General features: G+C 55.9%; 1 protein-coding gene across 9 annotated transcripts in view; it reads right to left on the reverse strand.

The window, feature by feature from the left end:
- Positions 1 to 855: 855 nt before the first annotated feature.
- Positions 856 to 23,865, reverse strand: part of EXD3 (exonuclease 3'-5' domain containing 3) — a 297,653-nt gene continuing 274,643 nt past the window's right edge. For 8 of the 9 annotated variants that reach the window (XM_035341982.1, XM_035341980.1, XM_035341978.1 and 5 more), the window contains 2 exons: positions 11,098 to 11,191; positions 856 to 2,591 (listed from right to left, as the gene is read on the reverse strand). In XM_035341982.1, the coding sequence (XP_035197873.1) occupies positions 2,278 to 2,591; positions 11,098 to 11,191 (408 nt within the window). In that variant the 3' untranslated portion in view covers positions 856 to 2,277. The remainder of the gene's footprint in view (positions 2,592 to 11,097; positions 11,192 to 23,865) is intronic. The other variant, XM_035341983.1, reaches the window with a different exon arrangement.

Here is a 23,865-nt window from a genome sequence, read left to right on the forward strand (position 1 = left end):
TTTTCCAGCACTAGAAGCCCTGCAAACAGTTGCCAGTGCACCAGGCCAGGAGTGCCCATTAAAGATGTCAGTTTAACAAAACAGCTTCTTCTTGGCTGCCACTGACTGGTCCCAAACTTGTATCAGAAACAGGCAAAAATGACCTTGGGGTAAAAGGAAGATGAAATTCCAATTCCAGATAAAGAGGGAATTAAGAAAAATGCACTACCACCTAGAGAGAGCTCAGGGCTGGAAAACCAGGAAATGAAACACAATTCCTTTAGGTTATGCAAAATATGTAGACAACTGAGTGGGGAAACTGAAAGAATCATTGGATAAATTATGATGACTGAGAACAAGGCATCTTAATCCCATAGGAGAAATAATCCCCAGTGCACTGTCTGGCTTGAGGTGTGGATGCACGTGTGGGGAGGGTCTCTTGTGCCAGCGTCCAGCAGCTGACCTGGCTGGTGCGGTACAGGAGGAGCCACCAGCAGCTGCAGAGTGCCACACTTCAGGGAAGGAGGAGATGGGATGGCTGGGAGGGGAGCTTTTGCTAAAACAGGATGGTTTTGGTCAGGGAGCCCTGGTGGGCAGTACCATGGCAGCCTCACTCCCCTCTGCTGTCTTCTGATTGGGACTGGGGCAAAACAGCTGCATCATGGCAATGCAAAGGGGATGAGAGTGGAAATGTCAGCTGCTGGGGGAAGCCCCTGATGCTGATGCTGAGTTGTGGTGGTAAGAGCTCACTGGGGTGGTATGTCCGGCTCCAGCTGTGCGGCAGGGACTGCCAAGAAGGGATGATGGGCACCTGTGCTAATGTCACAGCAGGAGCTCATGGAAAGAGGGGTGAATGAAGTGGAAGAAGTGTTTTTCGTGAGGCAAGAGGGAGCTGCCTTGGGCCCCTTTGCCACAGGGCTCAGGTGGGGATCAAGAAGCATTGGGTGAAATGTCCCTGCGGAGAAGGAGCCTTCCCCACCGCATGGCCAAGAGCACTTAGAGAGGGAAAGCAAGTCAACATTTCAGAGTAAGCTGCCTGGGCAGGCATTTCACCCGTCTGTAAATGTCACACTTAAACCAAGAGCCCCTCGGGCCCTGCTAGCAATAACATCAGTGCCTGGTAGTTAACTGGGATTAGGGGAGGAATGTTGCAAATGCTCCTCTGTTACTGGGTGGAGTGCACTTAGCCTGTCCATGGGCCAGGAGACGCCAGCCAGCAGCACACAGAGTTGCAGGACCCAGCTGTCAGGTCTCCTCACCTCACTGCTGCTGCGACCTGGTAGCCTGTCCCCTCCACTGACCCCTGCAACCTCCTCTGGACACCAGGTGATCCTACTGGCAGCCCCGGCTCCTGGTGACAGAGGGACCACAGGCTGCACTGCCACTCCTGTGCATGTCACACAGAGCCCTGGGCACGGGGGCTACTTGATGGAGCTGCCGGGGGTTGACGGAGTTGGCCAGGTGGGTGCTGCTCCTCCATCAGGCTGTCTTGGCACCCACAGGAGCTCCCTCTGGAGCCATGCTGCTCTGCTGGGGTACAGGGTGGTGCAGGTGCCAGAGGGCATCTTGGTATACCCACAGGGGTTTTTGGTGGCTGCCCAGTGTTGCTCAGCACCCCCAGCCTGTGCGCACCCAGTGTGTCCGTGGAACAGCTTGGAGAGCCCCGGGTGATGGGGCCAGGGCAAGAGGGAGTCTGGGGACAGATGGTGGCATCATGCAGAGCCATGCGGAATGAGCCCCACAGCCTGGGGAGTGTGCTGGGCACCGGAGAAGTTTTCTCAATGTGCTGGTGTTAGGGTTGCTGCTCCTGGCTCTCAGCATCCAGCCGGGAGGCACAGAGCAGGGTCCTGCACCCCCCCCCCCCCCCCCCCCGCATTGACCTGCCCATGGAGAGCAGCGTGGGGAGAGCTGGATGGGGACACACCTCACTGGCGTAAGGGTATTGGGGACCAATGGATGCCACAGGGTCAGCAGCACCCAGGTGGCATTTTGGAGAACTCAGCCACCCTCTTGCCATGCCCAGCCTGGAGGGAGGCAGAAATAAAGCAGAACATCCCTTCCCCAGATGCTTCTGATTTAATGCTGTCATGGAGTCCATGTTGCAAACCGTCAAAACCATCACTCCATCACTGCAAATATGACAGCCCCCTCCACCGTGGACCCCAAAACATGAGCTCATCTTCCAGCCTCACCCCCCAAACCAAAGCCCACTCCATGCAAACCTGCTTAGGGTATAAGGGGAGTGCATCCCCATGGTCCCTGTTCCACTGCCAAGCTGTCCTGTGCCCCATGTCCCCCTCAGCTCAGCTTGTAGATGCTCTGCTCATCCCCTGTGGTAACAAGAACATCCTTAAACTGTGAGACAACACGTCCAAAATGGGACCCTTCCCAGAATACCTTCCCACAGTGGGTGCAGCAGTAGAAGTCAGTGAGCTCAGCTTTGTCCAGCACCCCAGGGGGGATGGCAGCAACCTGCAGGGTCGTGCCCTCCTTCAGCCCCACAGCTGCCCCACATGGATCTGTCTCCTCTAGCCACTTGCCCTGTGCAGTCTCAGTGGGCTGGGCCGCATCACAGGTCTGGCTGGACTTCTCCTCGTACAGTGTGGAGCAGCCTGCAGGGACAGGAGACAGCAGATAAACAATCATCCGCCAGTGTGATGAGTGAGGTCTGTGCTCAGCCACAGGAACAACCCTCACTGAGGAGCTGCTCCTCAGGGCTGCACCCTGGGAAAGAGCACCCCATGAATTCAGGAGGTGATCACCAGCACCAGCAGGAGACTGCCTGTCCTGAGCATGGCACCAGTGCAGCCTCCTGTTCCCAGCAGCTCCTCCACCATGTCCTGCTGCTGCTGGGGACCAGCCCTGGTGTGGGAGCTATTCCAGGCTGGGGAACTGCACCAGTGACTGTGTAGCTGTATGGGGTGCAGTGGCTTTGCCTCCCTGATGCATGTCAGGCAATGCTGCTCTCTGAGACGGGCTGTCCCCCCATGAGGCAGGTGCATTGCTGGGCATGCAAATGGCAAAGAGGTCCTTACTGCTGCTATGGTTAAAAATACACTATTAACAGCTGTCAGCACTGCTCATGTCCCCCGTAAGCTCTCGTGCTCTGCCTGGATGCATTGGGCACTGGGGTATGTGTGACATCCCTTTCCACTGCACCACCCCGCCCCCCCGGGCAGGGTCACTTCGGGGCACTGTGTGGCGATGTGTCCCATGTGCTGTCCCTGCATGCCCTGACTGTGTTCCTGCCGAGCCGGTGGATTGCTGCCATCGCAACAAAAGTGCTGCAAAACCCACAGTGTTTTTGGCAGCTCGGTGAAGGCTCTCACCGCTCGTGTCCCCGCAGCCAAGGCATGGCGGGTCACTGCATCTGGGTGGTGGAAGCGAGGGCTCAGCTGACTCCCATCCATCAGGATGCCTGGCAGCCGGGGACATGGGGCGGGCTGCACTCACTGCTCTGGGATGACACATTTTGGCAAGGGGGATTCATCCTGCCCAGCATCAATTAAGACAACAAAAGGCATCTTGCAGCTCTCCAGCCACATCTCTGGGGCTTCCAACCTGCCCCTTTTGAGGATCAGAGATGACTTTGTTGGGGGCATGTCACAATGGAGGGGGCACCAAGTGGTCCTGGCTGGCTTGTCTCTGCATCCCAACACACCAGGAATTTTGGTGGGAGAAAGCAAGGCTAAAGACTCTAATGGCCACCCTGTCCCATCAGAGCCACCCTATACAGTTCTCCCTGAAGATGCAAAAAGCCAAACAAACAGTTTCTCACTTTCTACAAATTTTCACATCTGGTGAAACACCTGGCTGTTCAAAGATCCTCAAGTTACCTGGAGTGAGGACAGTGTGTGTTTGTGGTGATCCCCATTCCTGGGGGCTTCTCCAAGACAGAGTCCACCAGTGGGAGGCTGGGGAGGGAGCCCAGTACTCATCCCATCCCTGCCTCCCCCTAGCCCATGTGTCCTGATGGCACGGGAGCCCTCAGCTGGGCCACACAGGGAGTGGCTCTCTGGGAAGGCCAAGCCATGGGATGTGCCCCAAGCACATGGACCAGTCACCCTGGATAACCCTAGGCCAGGCATTTGCTTTCCTTCAGTCTCAGTTCACAACATGCAGACAAAAATATACTCTTTTCCTCTATTCTATTCATGGTGCCTGTTCTGTTCTTAAACACCAAAACTGTATTGGCCTCCAGGACCCCAATGGGATGGATCCAACCATAATCGCAGTGATAGTGACAGCAGCCAGCACTGATGCTGCATGAAAACCTTCCCACACCACAGATGCCCCCACCCAACCTTGCAGCATCTCAGCCCCACCAGCGTGAGGGTACAGTCAGCCTTGATGCCCTTGGCAATCTGCACTCCCTTTGGGCATGCTCCATCCATTCTCCCTGGTGCTGCCTACAGCAGCATTCCCCTGGCTCTTGCTAGTGTGTGAAGCAAATCAGAGACCCCTCCTTCCCTGCTAGACCTCCGGTTCCCCAGGCACCCCAATCTCACCCCCCCTGGCAGGTGGCTTGTGAGAAAGAGGCAGGCAGGGAGGAAAAGTTCATCCCTTAAAAGCCCGGGAAAGAGAAAGGCCATGATAGTCATCCAGTGCTTTGCCTTATGCCTGTACCAGCCCCCTCCTAATTGTAGTGCTTCAAAGGGTTGAAAAAGCTACATCACTTCAAAGTAACCATTTTTGAATGGGAGCTTGTAAAACCCTCTCTCCCCCTCCCACCAAATTCTTTGCAGGGCTTTTGAAGATGCCTGTGCTCCCCTCACGGTAGTGAAAGGGCCGCTGGGCATGCAGGGTGCTGACCAGGCAGTGTCCACCAGGAAAACCATGATGTGAAAAGGGCAGATCCTTGGGAAAAAAAAAAAAAAAAAAAAAAAAAAAAAGTTTTTCTGGGAAAAAGGGACATTTTTTGGAAGGAAGGAGTTCTTTCTCCCCCTGCAATGTTGCTCTAGTGGGGCCACACTGCGGCTCACCCCGACACTGTATCCTGAGCCCCAAGCAGGGACTGAGTCCATCGGAGATGGAGCAAATGGCACTTGGGGGTGCGTGAGGCCAGGGGGACGGATGTGTCCTTCCAACATGCTGGGGGGGGGGGGGGGGGGCCGGATCTATGGTTTCATGAAATCTGTGACAGTTTGCACCAAAGGCTAGATTCCCACTGCAACTCTGTGGAGGAGAAATGAAAGCAATTCCTTACCAAATCAATTAGAAACACCTCTTGGGAACTAATAATCCCATTATAAAACATCTTGAAAATAAAAAGCTCTTTTGCATCTCGCTCACCTCTCACCCTCTTGCCCTGCTCACCCAGGGATGACAGAGCGAGGCAGGCTCTGTGCTAGCTCAGGAGCCAGAGATATGCAGCGTCCACACCCTGGGGATGGGGCTGAGCACCCAACAAAGTGTCATTGCTATGGAACATCATCCCTGTCCCCGTCCCCAACCCCGGGGGCCCTGCTCAGCACTGAGCAGGCATCCCACCATCCTGCAGAGCCCTGCCTGCCCTCCCTATGAGCTGCCTTCTGCCCCATCACGCTTGCTCTGGCTCCTGCCCACCCCGAGCTCAGGCATGGGAGTTGGTGCCCTCCCTGAGGCACAGCATGGCCTGCCGGGGGGACAGAGCTTGTCCCACTCTGCTCTGTGCTGCTGCGGCTTCACCTTGGGCACTGTGTGCAACTTGGGGTGCCACAAGAGAAGAAGGACACCAGCCTCTTAGGGAGCCTCCAAGGGAGGGCTACAGGGATGGTGAAAGGTCTGGAGGGGAAGGCGTGTGAGGAGCAGCTGAGGGCCCTCGGTTTGTTCAGCCTGGAGCAGAGCAGGCTGAGGGGAGGCCTCATGGCAGCCTGCAGCTCCCTCACGAGGGGAGTGGAGGGGCAGGTGCTGAGCTCTGCTCTCTGGGGATAGTGACAGGACCCAAGGGTACAGCATGGAGCTGGGACAGGGGAGGGTCAGGGTGGGTGTTACAGAGAGGTTCTGCACCCAGAGGTGGTTGGGCACTGAACAGGCTGCCCAGGGATGTGGGCACGGCACTGAACTTTATGAAGTTCAAGAAGTGTTTGGACAACGTTCAGACACATTGTCTGCTTTTTGGGTGGTCCTGTGTGGAGCCAGTGGTTAGACTTGATGATCCTTGTGGGTCCCTTCCAACTCAGTATTTTCTATGGTTCTGTGATTTTACGACCCAATGATAATAACACAAACCACAGCTGTAGCCTCCCCACAACAACACCTCACCTGAGAAATCCTCCCAGAGAACATGGCTGTGCCCGGGAGAGCGAGGATCTGCTTATTTCTGCTTATTTCTGCATCAGTTCCACCTGGCTGAGCAAGGCCACCCTCAGCAGTGGGAACCAGCTCCCTGCAGCTCAGAGACATGCTCATCGCCCCTGCAGGAACCCTGCCTCCTGCCCCAGCCACTGCCATAGGCTCCTGGGCCCCAGGATGGAGGTGGTGGCGTGAGCCCACCGGTCTGTGAGAGACCCCCTCTGTCAGACCCATTGCAAGGCCATGTCTTGTGCCTTGGGGCACAGTGTAGGTGCTGGTGCCCTAAAACCAGTGGCAGCTTCATCCAGGGGGATGTGGAGCCAGCAGGGTGCCCCAGCTTGGGCACAGCATGCAGGGGCCCTGTGGCCTCAGGCTCAGGTGCTGCAACGGAGGGGGAGTGGTCTTGTTCCAGAGACCCAAGAAAAGGGCTGCATGCCCTGCTGAGAGGTCCTGCCCACAGCCCAGGGACTCTGAACCCACTGGGAGGGATGGGGGCATGGGGTGGGACATGGGCACCCCCCCCAAACAGAGAGGCCCCCAGGGCTGTGGGGTTGTATTCCAACCCCACCATGACAGGGGCACTGGTGCCATGAAGTCCCTATGGCCTAGTCTGCACTGAGACACCTCCTCCCCCTAACCCCCCCTCCCCCCCCCCAGTTGCTTGTTCCTACACTGTATCCTGCCTCCAGGACCTGTTTCCAGCCTGCGTCCTTCTGTGTCACCCAGGCAGATCCCTCACCACAGCCTCCTGCCCCAGCCCAAGAGACTTGGGGCTCCGGCAGTGCTTGTGCAAGCTGAACCCTTCCCACAGCCCCACAGCCGCACCCAGCTGTCATTGTGCACACACACGGGAGACTCGTCCATAATTAGGCAATTAAGGATTAGGTGTTTTGGAGAAAGCGCATGCTGTAGAGACTTTGCACAAGTCTGAAAGCCGACCTGGGAGCATTCTTGGAGTACAAAGGTGCATGGGAAACCTCGCCGTGGTAAGAGATTGAACCTGATAAGGGGACTTATGAGCCTGAGAAACACACTCGATTGCAGGGCGCTGAAGATGCCTGGTTATCTTTTCCTCCTCACTAAGTCAGATAAGCAAAGGACAAAGGACTTGGGATTGTGCAACCTGGGCTGCAGAGGCCTAGCCGTGTTCTTGAGACGTTCCCAGGGCGGTGGCAGGAGGATGAGCTCAAGGCAAGGGGCACCTTCAGTTGCTATAATCTCTGCATGCCACCATGGGAATAAAACCCCACCAGTTCTGCACTCCAGAGCTGGTGGCCAGGCAGGAGCAAAGCTTTGTGTGCCCCAGCATGTGTCCCCACCACAGCCTCTGCTCCCAACCCTGTGTGGCAGCTCTGCAGCCCCATCCCTGCCCCATCTGTAGGTAGAAGTGAGGAAGACTCCAACACCCCACTGCACGCTGGTGGATGAGCTCCTGGTTGCTTGGTCTGAGTTGGGAAGCCCCCCAGCCCATGGGTGCAGGCCCTTAAAGACTGGTGTCCTTCCCTGCCCAAAACTGCAGAGCATCTGGACACACGCAAGGTGTGTTGGCTGCCCCCACATGCCAATTTTGGTGCTATGGATAAGGCAGCAGGGATGCATGGGATTCTCCATGGGTGTGGGAGCCATTGTGAGACAGCACAGCATGGGGACTGCATGCCTTCCCATGTGCCAGTCAGACTGGCCTGATGCAAAGCCAAATGTTGCAGATCAGGGAAGCAGAGCAGTAAAAAACTATGTCCATCCTCAAGGGTTTAGACACAAAGTGTCCTGTGGTGCATTGGAGCACCAGGCTGAGGAAAGGGATCTGGCCAGCCCACGCCCACCAAAATCAAGGTGCGGCACCATGCTGGCTCAGCCCCAGCTGGGAGCTGCTGTGCTCCTTCCCTGCTCACTTCTCTTGCAGCTCTTCCTCCACCTGCCTGCACACCCCACAGCGCCCCCTCTGGAGCTGAGGGCAGGGAAGGAAACCCTGAGTTATGGCTCCAGGGTGGGGGGGACAAAGCAGATGCCCCAGTCCATCTGCTTGGAGCCCCATCAACCCCATGCCATCCTGCCCCACTGTGGAGGCACTTCATGGCTCCAGCAACACATAGGGCTGCACACATCCTCCTGCACCTGCAGGTTGCATGGCTTGAGGAGAAGGAGGGGTGGTGCAGGTGTTGAGTACCAGCCCTGCCATGCCTTTGGCTCTCCAGGATGCTGCTTCAGGGTGCCCAAACCCCCTGCTCTGCTCCTCCGCTTCTCTCCAGCCTGGAGTGGCAGTGAGGACATGTCCAGCAACCTGCATCGCGCGCAGCAGGAGCAAGGGCTTCCCAAGGCAGCAAGGGCTGGTGTGGTCAGACTGCTCCAATGTGCATGTGGGTGAGTTGGAGAGGGTTTTTAAGCAGAAATTGGCCAGAGGCTGTACAAAGACGATGCTGCGGGGTTGGCTCATTATGCGATTTTTCCTGGTAGAGCATCCAGTTGCTATCAGCGCTTCCCTCATGCAGCAGTGACACGTGGCAACACACAGGCACCCAAGGAGACTGGCACACCTAGTTAGCAGCACAGCTCCAAGCAAAGCAGTAATGGTTGTTTTTGTGTTTTACAGAATATTTCAGATGGAATGGGGCAATTTTATGATGAAAGAAGCCTATTCTGATTATCAAACCCTAACCTGCTCTAGAGGGCTACATCCTTGCCTTTCCCAGGGACCAGATTTCATCTGGCAGAGTATCCACAAGTGCCGGGGCGCCGTGCCAGCCAGTTATACCACACTGACTAAGCAAGAAGCTTCCCTTGGCTGGACGAGAGCCTGTGACACATCCCATCCATCTGGGTCATTCAGGAGCCCACATGCTGCCAACAGCCTCCAGCCACATCACATCTTGCCCGTGCCATGTGGGGACCTGCAACACCATCACCTCTTGCTCCCCCATCCTCAGCCTGCTCCAGGCACACAGCTTGTCCCCCCTCCCCCTCCGCCCCCCCCCCCCAAACTAAAAAAAGCTGTTCTGGGCACCACATGGGGAAAAAAAGTCATCACAGGGCAAAGCTGTCTAGGCTTGAAACAGTTTTCAGCACTTCCATCAAAGCTCTTATGCAGGGAAAATATGGCTGTGTCAGGGAGGAGGTTCCCTACAACCTAGGTGCAAGGTTTCTTGCCAAGGCTCGGGGTGCTGGACAAGCATCTGCCCACAGTCCCAGGGGATAAATCTGGGCCAGTCAAGGGCAGAGCAGTTCCCCTCCACCCACTCCCACCAGATGGAAAATGCAATGGAGATTGGAAAACAATTGTTATTTTTCTCATGAACTCTTGCTGTCTGGCCTGTCCCACTGCTGCCACTGTCCCCACCACCTGCTTGACAGTGGCACAACATCATCACATCCTTTCTCTGCTTCGCTTCCGCAAAACTTGATACAAAGTGGGCCATTCTGGGGACAGCCTACCTCAGTTCATGCTGATGCTCTCAATCCCAGCAGCCTCCAAGCAGAGTCTGAATAGAAACAGAAATCCCAGTGTGGCAAGACACAGGGAACCCCCTGGCAGTTCCATGGGGTCCCTGCTCTAGGCTCAGTGAGATCCACACTTTGTGCCCACCTGTCTGCTCCTGGGCACAGATACAGCCCAGGTGAATCAGCTCTGTTTTGCATCTTCATTGCCTTCCCCCCAAGGATGCTGTGGTGTTTTCTTTGTCACTGACTGCTCTGTGGTGAAGGATTCTCCTTGGTGTGGTTATGCCTGGTATGGTGCTCCTGCCTGGTGCAGCAGCACGGGGTCCCTGCTGACCCCATCCCTCTGCAGCAGGGGAACCATGAGAGGCTGCATGGCACAGGGGGGTCTGGGTGTCTTGCAGACATGGTGTAAAGGCTGGAGCGGTGAGGGGGGGGGCCCACAGAGGTGGTGTGGAGGAGCAGAGATGCTGTGTGAGGCGCCCCAGTGCCATCAACCCCTCCTGAAGGGGGATGGGGAAAACGCTCACATGGCTGAATGCAAACCACAGCATTGCTATTTCCCATACTCCAGAACTGGCTGAACAGGCCTGGCTGGTCCCTGGGTACACACAAACAGCGAGTGCCCTCACCAGAGAAACCATGGAGAGGATGCCCTGGCCTTTCGGGTAGTGCAGTGCTCCCAGGTTGCTGGCGCCATGCAAAAAGTCGCCACATCCCTCATCCTCTGAGCCACGTGTGTTGCCCCTGGCAAAGCTGCAGCCACCCAGGAGCACACAGCGGCCTGTGCCTTGCCCAGCTTGAGAAGATGGGAAAACTGAGGCACGCTGACGGGCAGTGCGAGGGTTGGCAGCAGAGCCAGGCTCGAGGGGTGCAGTGGGGTGAACACACGTTTCCCAAGCATGCATCATGCATGCCACCAAACCACACTCCCCATGCCAGTAGCAGCACTTAACTCATTCTGCCTGCAGCCTGACCTAGTTTAACAGCTTCTGTGAAGGTGAGAAAGGCACTGTCTTGCATATCCACTGACAGCGTGGAGGCATTTTGCAGCCCCTGCCATGTTTCCCAAGGCAGGCAGCGATGGCCTCAGGCTTACACTTGAGCCACCACTGGCATCTCACCCACCCCACACCTTCCCATGCAAACCCAGCTGTGCTCCTGCCAGGCAATGCAGCTCCTCTGCAGGGGCTGCCGGGGGGCAATGTCTGTGCTCGGACGTGCATGAGCATGGCCAAGGAGGAGCCTTGGAGAGCTCAGCAGGTCCACATCTGTACCTGGCCACAGCCTGGTGCCAGGGTCCCTGTTCCCTATTGGAGGGACCCAGCACGTGGGGGTGTGCGCAGCCCTGGTCCAGCTGCAGGACCCTGGTCTCAGACCCCCCCACCCAGCCCCCACTGCCCGCACTCGTACTTGTGCTGTCGTCCCCTGCTGAGCGCTTGCTGCCCTCCACCAGCTGCCTCATCCTCTCCTTTGGGACCTTCAGGTACTTATTACAGTTGCACACCTGGGAAAAGAGAGAGGGGAGGTGGTGAGATGGTGGCTGGGACATCTACAGCCCAGGAAACTGCCTCCAGCACACAGACACATCACTGGGCACCCCCACTCATGTGCATGGGGAAACTGAGGCACAGCCTGTCCCATTGAGTGGGGGTGGCACAATGGAAGTGGACAAAAACTCTGGGGTGTTCAAGCCACAAGATTCTCCATCCCAGAGGGGCCATATCTTTAAGCTGGGCAAAGCCACCCCTGTCCTACATGATGCCTAGAAACACCAGAAACTGAGATTTGTCTTGAAATATCAAGCAGACATCCAAAGACTGGGCTATGGGTTCACAACTTGTTCTCTCGCATCGCACTAAAGCTTTGGAGGATGGCTGTGGACCTTGAGATGTGCCAAGGTCTCGGCTTGCCCTGTTCAGCCACCTGGGCTGTGGCCACAGCCAGACTCCTGGTTTACCTTAGGAGGCTCCAACTATCCGGTCAGGGTTGTCCCTGCCAGGCTTCTCGGGCTGGGCTCAGGGTACAGCTGGCAACCAGATGTGCTCAGCCTGCACTTACCCTCCCCAGGAGCATTTTAAGGCAGTGCAAACCAGCAGGATGATTGCTGGGATGTGCTGCAACACCTTTTGTTTGCTATTTGTTTTAAGGGGCTGTTTTTTGCTTGTGGAGCATTTGGGGCATGCTGCACGCAACGAAAACAGTGAGACAGGTGCAACCAGAACAAGTTCCCTGCCTGGGGGTTTGCTCCAAAGCCTGTTGAAACCAGAAAAACTTTCCACCAACTGAGAGGGCACCGGCACAGGCCCTCGGCAACTCAGCGTCTCTGTGGTGTGTTGGCTGGAACAGCGCTAGGGTCATGGGGAGGTGCAAAGATACCCCTACTTCCCACACACTGCCTCAGTAAGGGTGATTTGTTTGAAAATGAGCTCGCCACAATGTCCCGGCAGCTCTGCCCTGCAGCAGGAGGAGGGATTTCCACCTGCAACCTCCACAGCACCTGCTAAACCAACACTCGGTCTCCAGCCTGGGCTACGAAAAGACACCAGGCTCTGGTCCTTGTAGACAGAGCCTGAGGCAGGCACAGCCCCGCTGCAGCTGTGCCCTGGGGACCACATATCCCAGCTGCATCCTCCCAGCCCTGTGTGGCCTCAGCTCAGCAGAGCTTCTGCCCCTTCCCTGCTGCCTCCATGGCAGCACCATGGCCCCAGCACTCTCCCTGCCTGGCAGAGGAAAGCATTTGCAGCCCCCTGGGCCCTGCTAGGGATGGAGAGGGGGTGCCTGGATGAGCTGAAGGCAGCAGCCAGCCTGCCTGCTGCTTGGTGCTCAAAGCCTGAACCCCTGCTCCAGCCTGGCAGAGCAGCAGCATGGTCAAGACATACGGAGATGGATATGGTGCTGTTTCGAAAGCACCCAAGTGACTTGGGAGCCTCTGCATCACTGCCAAGAGCAAATTTTGCAAAACTCCCCTCATTTTCATGACTGTAAGCATCAGGCATCTCCTGCTTTTTCTAATGTGGTTCAGATGCTTGCAACCTTCTCCTGCTCCCCAGTCCTGCTTTTTCTCACTCACTCTGGGAGAGCAGCAGATGCTGATGCACCCCAAGGACCCCTGTCCTGGAGCAGTATGCGGCCCCAGCCTGCCCAGCTCCATGCTGAAACCAGGAGCCCTCTGGGCTCTCATGTTAGATGTCGTGTACCCAGAGGAAGTGAAACTGTGTGAAACCCCAGGAAAGCAGAAAGAAGATTTCAGTTGAGAGAACCTCAGTTGAGAGAAGCTCAGCTGAGGGGCCAGATCAGCATTTTGAGTTATCAGATTATAAAGCAGATGTCACTTTGAATTTCACTGCCAACATCACACGAGGGAAGGTCACATGATAACAGGTGGAGGCTGCCCGATACCATCTGATCTGATCTTAGGCTTTGACTGCCTGGACTAGGCAGAGCTGGAGATCTCACGGCTCACATTCATTCCTCTGCCTCCTGCCTCCCCTCTTCGTTCTCCAACCCTGCCCTGGCTCAGCTGTGCCTGTGAGCCATCCCTTGAAATATGGAAGATAAAAAGGGAAGAGGGACATGGATGGATCCAGGGAAGGGAGAGACAGACCAAATCCTTTTTCTTGAACAAGTGTCACCTGCTGCCCTGGCACTGCGCAGCCTCAGAGCTGCTGCACAGTGGAGCTGACCTGATGCTGATACTGCAGGACAGGACCATCTCTCTGGTGCTCGAGGAGTTCACAGCCTGCACAGGCCAGATCTGCAGGGCTGCCTCAACACCAGAGCTGTCCTGCTGCAGCCTCTAGCTTCTGGAGTTTTGGTGGCAGCTCCCACCTGCTCTGTGCTTCTGCTCTGCATTGCCTAGTCCCTGCTCCCTGAGGTCTGCTGTTGCCTTGTCACACCAAGTGCAGTGCAAGAGAAGCTGCTTTCATACACTGCTGCTCTTCAGGGTGCTTCCTTCCCTGTGATGGGATTCCCAGGTGACACTGAAAAGGGAGCAACTAGTTCTGCACCTCCAGAGCCACCCAAAGTCTTCATGTGGCTGCAAGGGGCCAGGACATGTGAGGGTGGCTGGGTGCTGGTGCATGCAGCCTATCATTGCAATGTGGGTACGCTGGGCCTGGGGCCTGGGGCCCTCATTCCCTCAGGTGCCCAGGGTGACCTCAGGCAAATTTCTCTGCTTTCCTGAAATCCTTGCAACCCGGGTGCAATCCACCCCTCAGAGCCATGTACACCTTGGCTGCCTAGGGTGGCCGTGCATTTCACACTTGCTTGAGGCTCCTGGATGCTCTGCTATGAGGCTCCTTGCCTCTTGCCATCTCCAAAGCCTCCGGGCCTTCACCACCCTCAGCTTCCCAAAGCACAGGGCAGGCTCCAGAGCTTGATAAACCACTTAGCAGCAGTGCCAATTAGCTGTAATAAAAATTGCAGTAATTTTTTTTTAATGCCTTGCCAAAATGAGACAGTAGAAATGAAGGGAGCAGGGCAGTCTGCCACCTAGATAATGCCAGGCTGGCTGGGTGCCATGCAGGGGCTGGTGGTGGCCTTAGGCTTGGTGCAGTTCCTGCATCCCAGCTTTACCACAAGGGGGTTTGGAGCAGTTTCTGTGAGTGACTGGTGCACAGGACAGCAGAGGAGAGCCCCTGTGATGGGGAAGGGATGGGTTTTTCCTCCTTGGTTTGGTCTCCCTAGACCCATTGTGGCATGATTAGCCATTGCCCCAAGCAGCAGTGCACACATACAAACAAAACTCTTCACAAAGGTGAGACAGCAGGGCACTGGCAGCACCTGAGGATGCTGTTGGGGTGTGAGCTGGGGTGACACTGCAGCAGGAAGGAACACTCTATCTCCACCCCACAGCTTGGGGCACCTGAAGCAAAGGGGTGAGTTCAGCCCAGGAGAAGGAGGCTGGATGGCTGCAGCCCCCATGGTCCCCACAGGGTCTGACAGCCCCCATGCTCTGTCACACAGAGGGTGCCTGTCTCCACGGGTGCCCAGGGGCCATGTGTCCCGGCACAGCCCGCGAGCACACCTCCGAGGAGGAGCAGCTAGTGCTTTCTCACGCTAGGGCAGCCCTTGCCAGCACATGCTTAGTCACTGGTAAATCCCAGCCGAGATCTGCTCTGCCCGCTGTGAAACGGATCTTGGCTGCACCCCTGCTGAAGCAATCCTGGCGCTCGGGAGCCATGGCGGGTGCACTTTCCCACGGCAGACCGGCTTCTAGCGCCCCAAGTGAATCAGCCCTGTCGCAGGCAGTGCAAGCAGGGCCAGTGCTGGGTGCCCGGTGTGGTGCACGTCCAGCTGTATGGGCACTGGTGCTGCTGGTGCCAGCTGGGCACGCACCTCCCAGCTCCCATTGCTGCGCCATGGCTCAGCTGCCCATTCAGCTCCGTGCCAAACACAGGCTTTTTTGGGGGGGGGCGGGATGGCTGTGATCTGCCTCTGTTTCCTCGGGCTTTGCTTGCTGTGTCCATGTCAAGGGTGAGGAGTGGATCTGGTCCATCTCACCTCAACCTGTTTTCCCCACTACGGTCCCTCACTGTTGTCCCCTCTCCCTGCTCCCATTTGCCCGCCGGAGCTGTACCCTGGTGCAGGAACCATCACCTCCACAGCTCCTGCCCCACTGTCCCAGCATCTGTTGCGCCCACAGATCCCCTCCCCCCCAGAGCTATAACACCAAGAGCCACCACTAAGAACTATGATGTGGGGAGAAGGGGTGATGCCAGCGGCTCCGGACCAAGAAGACATCACAACGAGTCAGTGCTGATGGATCCTTGTACTTGGTCAGCCCCAGCCCCAGCACTGTGAGCTGCCCTGACTCCCCCTGGCTTTCCCTGCCTTCACAGGACAAGGAGGACAAGGCAGCGAGATGCCTTTTGCATCTGGGTTGTCTGGTAGCTTTTTTGTTTAGGGCAAGATCCCTGCCTCTCCCACCCTCTGGGGGGGATTTCACTGGCAGTGACGCACAAATTGAAGGGACTGGATGCTCCAGCCTGGAGCTCCTGGACCATTTCAGTATCCTGTCCCCACTCTGGGCCTCCACCTTTTCCTTAAGCTCAAAGATAACCTAGGTCCAACAGACAACAGGAACTAAACTTTCTGGGACTCCAGAAGGGCCCTGAGAGCCAGTGTGAGCTTGGCTGAAGAGGCGGGCGTGGGCCCAGCTGGAAGTTCAGAGGCTGGTGCCCAGCAACTGAAAGGTGTGGTGCAGGCTGGAGAGGAGCCAGTCTTGCTCATTCCTTTGATATCCTTGAAAGTTGCATCACTCAAGTGCTCTGAGAGTTACCCTGGTGGTGCTGAGCTTTGCCCAGAAGAATTGGCCTCAAAACAGTCTCCAGGCCTGCAGGGCTTCTCCCATTCACCCTGCTGACACACGGCACCAGGCCAGTGTCACTCACCAGTGCTGAAGGCTCTTTTCAATACTGGTTTTGCTGGTGAGATGCAACTCTCTTTGCCTGGAGAGCTTCTGGCTTAGGAAATCCTCAGTGTATCAACATCAGCTGTAAAGGACAACACTGGTAGTGCCCAGAATGAACTCTCCGGGGTAACTGAGGGCAGCTCATGTTAAGACAATTCCCTGGGCGTCTTCTGCTCACCATATCACAGGACTACTCAACAGCCACCTGCAGTGATATCTCTTTTCCTACTCACCACCTACCCTCTTCCCTTCCTTTCTTTCCCTCTCTCTGAGATGGATATCATGTGGTGAAAGGGCCACTCCTCTGGATGGAAGTTGCAACTCTCATTCTGGTTGTGAAACCAGAGTCCTTAAGTAAAGTTTCTTTCAGGGACATATTGAGAAAAGAAAACTCATCATAATGGGCATGCAGGTTGCTCAGGCCCAGCCAGCTCTTAGCAGCACAGGTTGCTCACGTGCAGCCTCCAAGCCCTGCTACACAGACAGGTCTGCCTCTTTGGGACCCCCTGCCCACGACCCAAAGCAGGGAGGGGCCAGAAAGGAGGGAGATGGTGGGAAGGACAGTAAAAGAAAATTAGTAAAAAGCACTGGCAAATTCCAAGCAGGAATTCTGAGTCAGGTTTTGTTATCTCCTGCTCCAGCTTCTTCTTGCTGCAGCCACAGCTTTGACCTTCAGACACTCTCTTCCTTCTCTTCCAAACCTGGGGGTTGGATTCCCCTCTGACCTGCAGCATCTCCAGGGCCCATGCATAAAGTGTGCAAACCTCAGCAATCCGACCTGGAGGTACTCCCCACACCCCTGCGGGTGGAAAGGCTACCTCCAGGCACAGCATGACCCAGGCCCTTGGGACAGCTGCACCTCCCAGGGCAGCTTCAGAAAGCAGTGGGCTGGGCTGCTTCCCTTTTGTGCCAAGAGCTTTTCTTATTGACCTCATCACCAGCACCCAGGAATCTTAGCGGTGCATGTTGCTGCTCCTGCTCTGATACAGATGGTCTAACATCTTGCCATGAGTGCCAGCAAACCCACTGAAGCAGGAGAGCTGGCGTGGGTGTGTGAGCCCAGTGCTTTTGGGGAGCGGTCACTTTCAGTCCACTAGTCTTCTTCAGCCTCCACTGAAACCTGAGCAGCCCCAGCTGCCAGTAAAGCAGCAAGAGCTATGCCAGGAGATGAACTGTGATGGCCACATGGGACTGCAGCCTCAGCATCATTCAAAAGAACTGGTATGGCCCTGTGAGCTAAGTGACGGGCTGCCAGTGGAAACACGAGGCTGCCGGTGGGTTCCTGGGATCACACAGGGGCATTTTGGTTCACAAAGAGGGAAGGGCTCTGTTTATTGAATCATTAACATCACTTCCCTCATCACCAGCCAGGTACTCTGAGAGGTCTCTTAGGCAAGTGCTGACCTAGCCCAACCCTGCTAAGCTGGTAAGATGACATGGGATCCCATGCCAGCCTGGTATGGCGTTCCCACTGCTTTCTCTGCTCCCGCTTTGCTATTAGTCATCTGTTTCTGGAAGGTTTCTCATGCATAATAAAGTGTTTCAACACTTGCATAAGCCAGTTCTCCTCATCAGGAGTGACCCGCTGCATTTCCCAATGCTTTCCCTAGGCAGTCCTTCTGAGTGCCATGAAATACAGAGTTAAAACATGAAGTTTTCTATCCCCCTTGGAGGCAAAAGGTGTGGGAAATCAAACAGATAAGAATGCCTTTAATTAGTATCATTTGCATAAGCTCTGGGAAAGGCTCACCTGACAGCTGGAATGGCCTCATTTGTCTGGGAGCACAAAACAAGAACCACGGGCACTGAAACAGGCAGATTAGCGAAGCTGACAAGATTGGGAAGATAGCACCAGTGGAGGTCAGCCCTGGGGAGAGGAAAAGTGGCCACGACTGATGCAGCCCTGGCAGGCACCACTCCAGTGGGGTGCCCCTGTTGAGTCTCCCTTTTTGGGGCAGCCACCTCTCTCATCCCAACGACAGCAGGACATGGCTCTGGATGGTGGGGGTCCTTCAGCTCCCCCAGAGGAGAGGGAAGCTCCCCTGCAGTGGAGAAGCACAAACAAGTCCCCAGGTGATACAGGGAAGATGAGAGAGTGGCCTCAGCATCCAGCTAGGATGAGGCCAGGGTTTTGCCTGCAGCGCCCTGATCCCTCCAGCTCTGCCCTGAGCTCCCAGGCGCCTTGGCATAGGAGCCATATCAGAATCATAGTATCATTAAGGTTGGAAAAGACTTCCAAGAGCATCTGGTCCAACTGTCCCACTACCACCTACACATCTCCCTGTGCACACTCACCCCTTCCTTCACATAAGTATGTGCTCCTTTTGGACCTGAGGTGCCCTCTGCATTGGCTGAGCATCACAGGGGCTGTCTCCCCAGTGGCAGCAGCTCTGGGTGTCATGCTGCGTTGTTCCATGCCATTCCGTGCCATACTGTGCCATGCTGTGCTGTGCCAGCTGCAGCGCCTACCCGTCGGACATGCTCACTCCTCTCTGCACACATGTGCTCACAGCTGCAGGTCCCTAACCACAAACCCCATCCCGCTGCTGCTTTGCCGTCGCACTGCCTGGGGTAGTCAGCACTGCACTGTGGGCGACTAATCGTCAGCGACACCGAAAGCCTTTTTCCGTACCTCAAGGCCTTTGCAGTGATGAGAATCTTACCCAACATTGCACCTAAACCCACATGCAAAGCTGAATTTCCCAGGGGAAAAAAAAGTAAGATGCTCAACCCCTCACTAATGCTGTGTACACTCATATGCACCCCCCCCCCCAGGTCTCTCCATCTCTTGCAGCCGCATCTCAGCTGTCTGAAGTCTCCTTTGCTTATTTTTCCTCCTGACTAGCTGGGCTGCAAGCTTTGGAGTTGGGGATGAACCCCTCTGAAAAGCTTGAGCTGCAGCAGCACCCTTGACCCAACCTTAACCGTAGCTGTAAGCCCTGTTTATACAGCATCCAGCACAATGGGGTGCTGCTCTGAGACAGGCTCCTAGGGGTTACAAGAAGTTTAATAACAAAGCCAAACCAGTAATAACCGCCTTATAATGAGGCTGCTCGGCATCCCCAATGCCTTTATTTCAGCGTGAGCTCCATGCCAGGAGCTTCTGGGGCCAGCGGGCAAGCCATTCCTTCCCACCCTCGCCCTGCCCAACCGCTGGTGCCTCAGTTCCTCCAGCCCTATGCCAGCATGCTGCCTTCTGCCTGCATAAATGAGCTTCCCTGCTTTATTGCCACCTCTGGGCAAGGATGAGCCCCTCCTGAGTGTGCAAATATGCATCCTGCAGCCATCAGATCCAAGGAGCATACCTCCTGTAGGTCTGGTTCTGAGCCATCCCAAGAGAGCCTGTGCTATAGCAGAAGGGTTAACTTGCCCAGCTCTCCACAGTGCAGCTAATTGCTGCTCCTCTCATCAAGCTACAGAGTTTTATCTAGTTGCATATGAGATCTCAGCTCTTGGCCTGAGGTTGTTCAAGGCTGGTGGATGTGAGTGCTGGGAAAAAGCAACCCAGCTCAAGCTCTCAGATTGCCTGAGCTCTGGACACAGAGCAAGGGTCCTGTCCCCCCAGCTCATATTAGAAAGGATCTCAACTGAAATCTAAAACACAGGTGGAAATCTGTCTAAAAACTATCCTCTAGACCTTCAGGAGCATTTGATTTTGGCACCAGGAGCGAGTCCTGGAGATGCATTTTCTGACAATGAAAGTCAGAGCCTTGAAACTGCAAAGGACAAAAGCTCTTCTTTCTGCAGACAAGACCACCGCTGAGACCACTAACAGTCACTCACAGCACTGCTGTTAGTTACCTGACTGCACACTGGCCCAATTAGAATCTGTTTTCTGCCTGATTCAGGTGCCACAAAAACTTAACACTGTATGTATGCAGAGGCCCTGCTGTGTCTCTGCACCCTCCTCCCAGGGTACAGCCATCCTTAAGGCTCTGTCCTGTTCTCCAGGTGCTAGGCAAGCTTTAGGAAATTATATTTATTATGTATTAAGACAACAGCTACCCTTCTTCCTGCTTGTCCTGGCTTCCCCTGGCAGCTGTCCCTCCTCTGCACAGCTGGGCTCATGGGGTCATCTGAATAACATTGCCAGAGGGTTCCTTTCCATACTCCACAATGAGCCCTCCAAGTAATGTCTGTCTAAAACCCATGCCCCAGAAAGGTGCTCTGCTTTTTCCAGAGCAGTTTTCAACCCTGTGCAAGGGGCTGAGGCCACCCTGGGCCAGGTGCTCCATTGCTCCTCTCCTCTGTGGCCAGCTGGCTCACAACCTCCCCACCTCACCCACTCCCTGCTGCCTCCCAAGGGCCCCTGGCATGGGTGCAGCAGCTGAGGCAGAGCTGGGTGGTGATGGTGATGGCCGGGGAAGCTGGGCTCACATTTCAGCTTCTATTTTTATCTGGGAACCAAAGCCTGCCCATGGTGCAATCTGGAGGCCCCCGAGGAACGTGCTGCCTCTCCACCTCACCAGATACCATCAGCTCGCTACCTGCCTTCCCTGTCAGTGTGCCAAACCTCCTGGGAGAGGGCAGCATCTTCCGAGGCACCCAGGCATCTCCTTCCATGGTGGGAGCAGGGGCTGGCAGTCAACACCATGGGCACCTCATCATACCTAAATGCCCGGGGGCATGAGCAGTGCTAGCAGTGAGATGGATGTGTCCCTGTTCAAGCTTGGCCACAATACCATGCTTTGCACCTCCACAGGACAGCAATGACCCAAGAGGGCCATGATTCACCCCCTGCCCAGAAGCTGTGGTTGAAAGGCAGAGGGATGAGCTTGGTCTGGAAAGGTAATAGGGCAGCAACCAGTAGCAGCATCATGGTGAGGAGCCAGGAGCAGTGTGACAGCAGCCACTCCAAACAGCCCATCTGGTCACTGGCTCAGCGTGTGTCGCTGCCATCCCACTGCATGGCTTGGAACACCAGCACAGAGCTGGGACCTGTGACTGCAGCACTGTGACAGATCTGTAGGTTTTTGTTTAAAGAGCAACAAAACAGATTTAGTCAACATGGCTGCAGAAAAATGGAGCATTCACCATCTTGAGCCTGAGGAGCTTGCTCAGCTTGCAGGCCGTGCCAGGCAGGGATCCAAGCCAGGACCTGGGTGCCTCAACCTAGGAGCAGTCTCCCTGACACAGGAACACCATTTAGGAATGGCGTTACAATGGTGACAGCACCAGGGCATAGCCCACAGCCTCCATGATGGGCACCAGCGGACTGAGACCCCTTCCCCCAGCCGGCAGCAGTGCCTGCTGCTTTAAATGGGGCAAGAATAGAAGCTGCAGCAGAAAACGGGAATAAAAAAAAAAAAAAAAAAAAAAAAAAAAAGCGTGAGAAAGGAAATCTGAGCAAGGCCTGGAGCAATCTAACCAATCCAGCGGAAACAATAGCCCAGGAAGAAAAACCAGTTCCTACACATAAGGTAGAATTGGCTGGGAACGGCTGGAGGAGGGGACGGGAAGGCTAACCCTGTGCGCTCCCAGCTTGCAAAACAACCCAGCCTTCAGTCCCTGTGTGCTGCCAGGGCTGCGCTGTCCTTCTCACAGCACCCAGGCAGCATGGGGAGATGCAGTCCCAGTGTCTGGGACCCTGCGGGGCTGTGTGGCTCCGGGTGACGGCAAGAGGGGCTGCTCCCAGCCCAGTCTGCGGCCTGGAATAGTGGGGTTGGTGGGAAAACCCCAGTCCTCCACCAGGCCATCTTGTACCCATGGGGAGGGACAGAGCAACTCACGGCATCACTCCTCCAGCTCGGGTTTGGCAGGGCTCAGCCCAGACTCTAGATTTAACCCAGTTGGGATTAGCACCCAGTCTGAAATTAGCCCCAAGGATGGGATTAGCCCCAAGGCAGGCTCACCCCGGACTGGGTTTACCCCAAACCTGGGCTCAGCCCAGCAAGCAGCAGGTCCTGGACAGGTCCCTGGCAGGCAGCGGGCGCTGCTGTGCCACAGGGGTTCTGGTGTCCCCAGGGGGTGGGAAGCTGTTCCTTACACCTGCCCATGGGGCAGCACAGACCTGCCTGAGCACCACACTGCAAACATGACCCTTTGGGAAAGGAGCATGGATGCAGCTTCCTTCCATCCTCCCCCATGTCCCATGGCGCAGGGCAGGCAGGATGAGTGGCTGCTGATGAAAACCTACAGGGACACGGATGAAGGATGCAGGCACCTCACTGCTAGGGCAACCTGTCCCTCTGTCCCTCCCAGCTGGCCTGGCTCATGCCCACCCTCGCTACCAGACCAGCTTGGCAGCCTGGCACATGGCAGGGCAGGCAGAGCAGCTCCAGCTTGGGCCAGGCCTTTCCCCTGCTCTGACACAGCTGAGGGGATGGATGTGGCCCCTTGCAGCCTGGTTGGGAGCCCCTGACCAAGACCACGGATGGGCTGGGCGGTTCCTATTTTGAAGCAGAAGCTTAATTGCTGTAATAACAAACCCACAATCAGGACCTGCACTGAACTGCAGGCACCTCCTTGCACCTGAGAATTTCTGTTCTCCGCAGCCCTACTGCTCCGCAGGACCACAGGCCAGCTGTGCTGGGTCCATCCTCCTGGTCCTGAACCTTGGAGCCCTGCTGGGGATGCAGGGCCTGTTCCCAGCCTGTGCTCCACACACCATGTGTTGATCAGTTCCCATCCCAGTGGGCTCCAGTAGCCTCACGAGGCAGCAGTGCTCTCAGCCTGCCCTGGGACTTGGCCTTGTTTGGTGCACACAGGAGGAGCCAAAGAGAGCAAGGGCAAAGCCGTTCCCAGCACATTTTTCTGTTTTGACACACTTGCAAGCCCTCTCAGGCTGCAGCTGGGTTCCCAGCACACTGTCCTGCCTTTCCAGCCTGCTCCCCTCAGTGAGCAGCACATGGGGCCCTGGATTCCCCAAATATCTGGCAGGGAGCAGCACAGGACAACTGCACAGGGCAGGCAAAGGTTCTCGGCTCAAGATGCAGGCTGGGCTGTCTGCATGGCCTGGGGCTGCCCAGGTCCCTGCGCTAAACCAGACCTTGCAGCTGGTTCAGGATCAGCTCTGTGGGTTGGGAGCCCATAAAAATCAGCTGTGGTGCAAGTGCACAGGACATGTGTTATGATGAGCCCCAGACACCTAACAGGCAAAGCCAGACTTTAGTTTAACAATGAAATAAAGATCCTAAGGCAGAGATACCTCATTTGCAACATTGTGGGGCCCCTTGGGCAGCTTGCCAGCAGCCTGGTGGAGTCATGCACTTTGCATCTCCTTTGGCATGTTCCCGTCCACAAGGTCCAGGCAAGGAATAAACCCTGCCAGGCTTGGTGCATGCATGGCCTGGAGTTGCTCATGGGTGTGCGACCCATGTGGTGGTGAAGCTGGGGCTCTTCTCCCTGAGCACAGCCCCTTACAGCAAGGCAGGACCATGGGTAGAAGGACCAACCCCCTGATGGAGCCTTTGCCTTCTGCTTCCATCACTTCCAACCTTGTTCCCCCAGTCTGGTCCCCCAGCACTGGGTCATGGATCTCCCCCCATGGCTGGGGCTGTGCAGCCAGCCAGGGAGAGGTCATGGCACCCAGTGCCTGGCACCCTGCACCCAGCACCTTGCACCCCGCTCAGGGCTGCTCCCTTGTATGCAACCTGGGACAGCCCCAGCTGCAAGAACCCTGCTGCAGGGAAAAAGCCCTGCGAGTCCTGCTAGCATTCCCGACAGCTATCTCCTCCCAGAGCAAAGTCCATCCAGTCCTTTTGATTCTTTCTCTTTTTAAGAATAGAATAGAATAGAATAGAATAGAATAGAATAGAATAGAATAG

This window comes from Oxyura jamaicensis, chromosome 17 (genome assembly GCF_011077185.1).
Source record: "Oxyura jamaicensis isolate SHBP4307 breed ruddy duck chromosome 17, BPBGC_Ojam_1.0, whole genome shotgun sequence".
NCBI lineage: Eukaryota > Metazoa > Chordata > Aves > Anseriformes > Anatidae > Oxyura > Oxyura jamaicensis.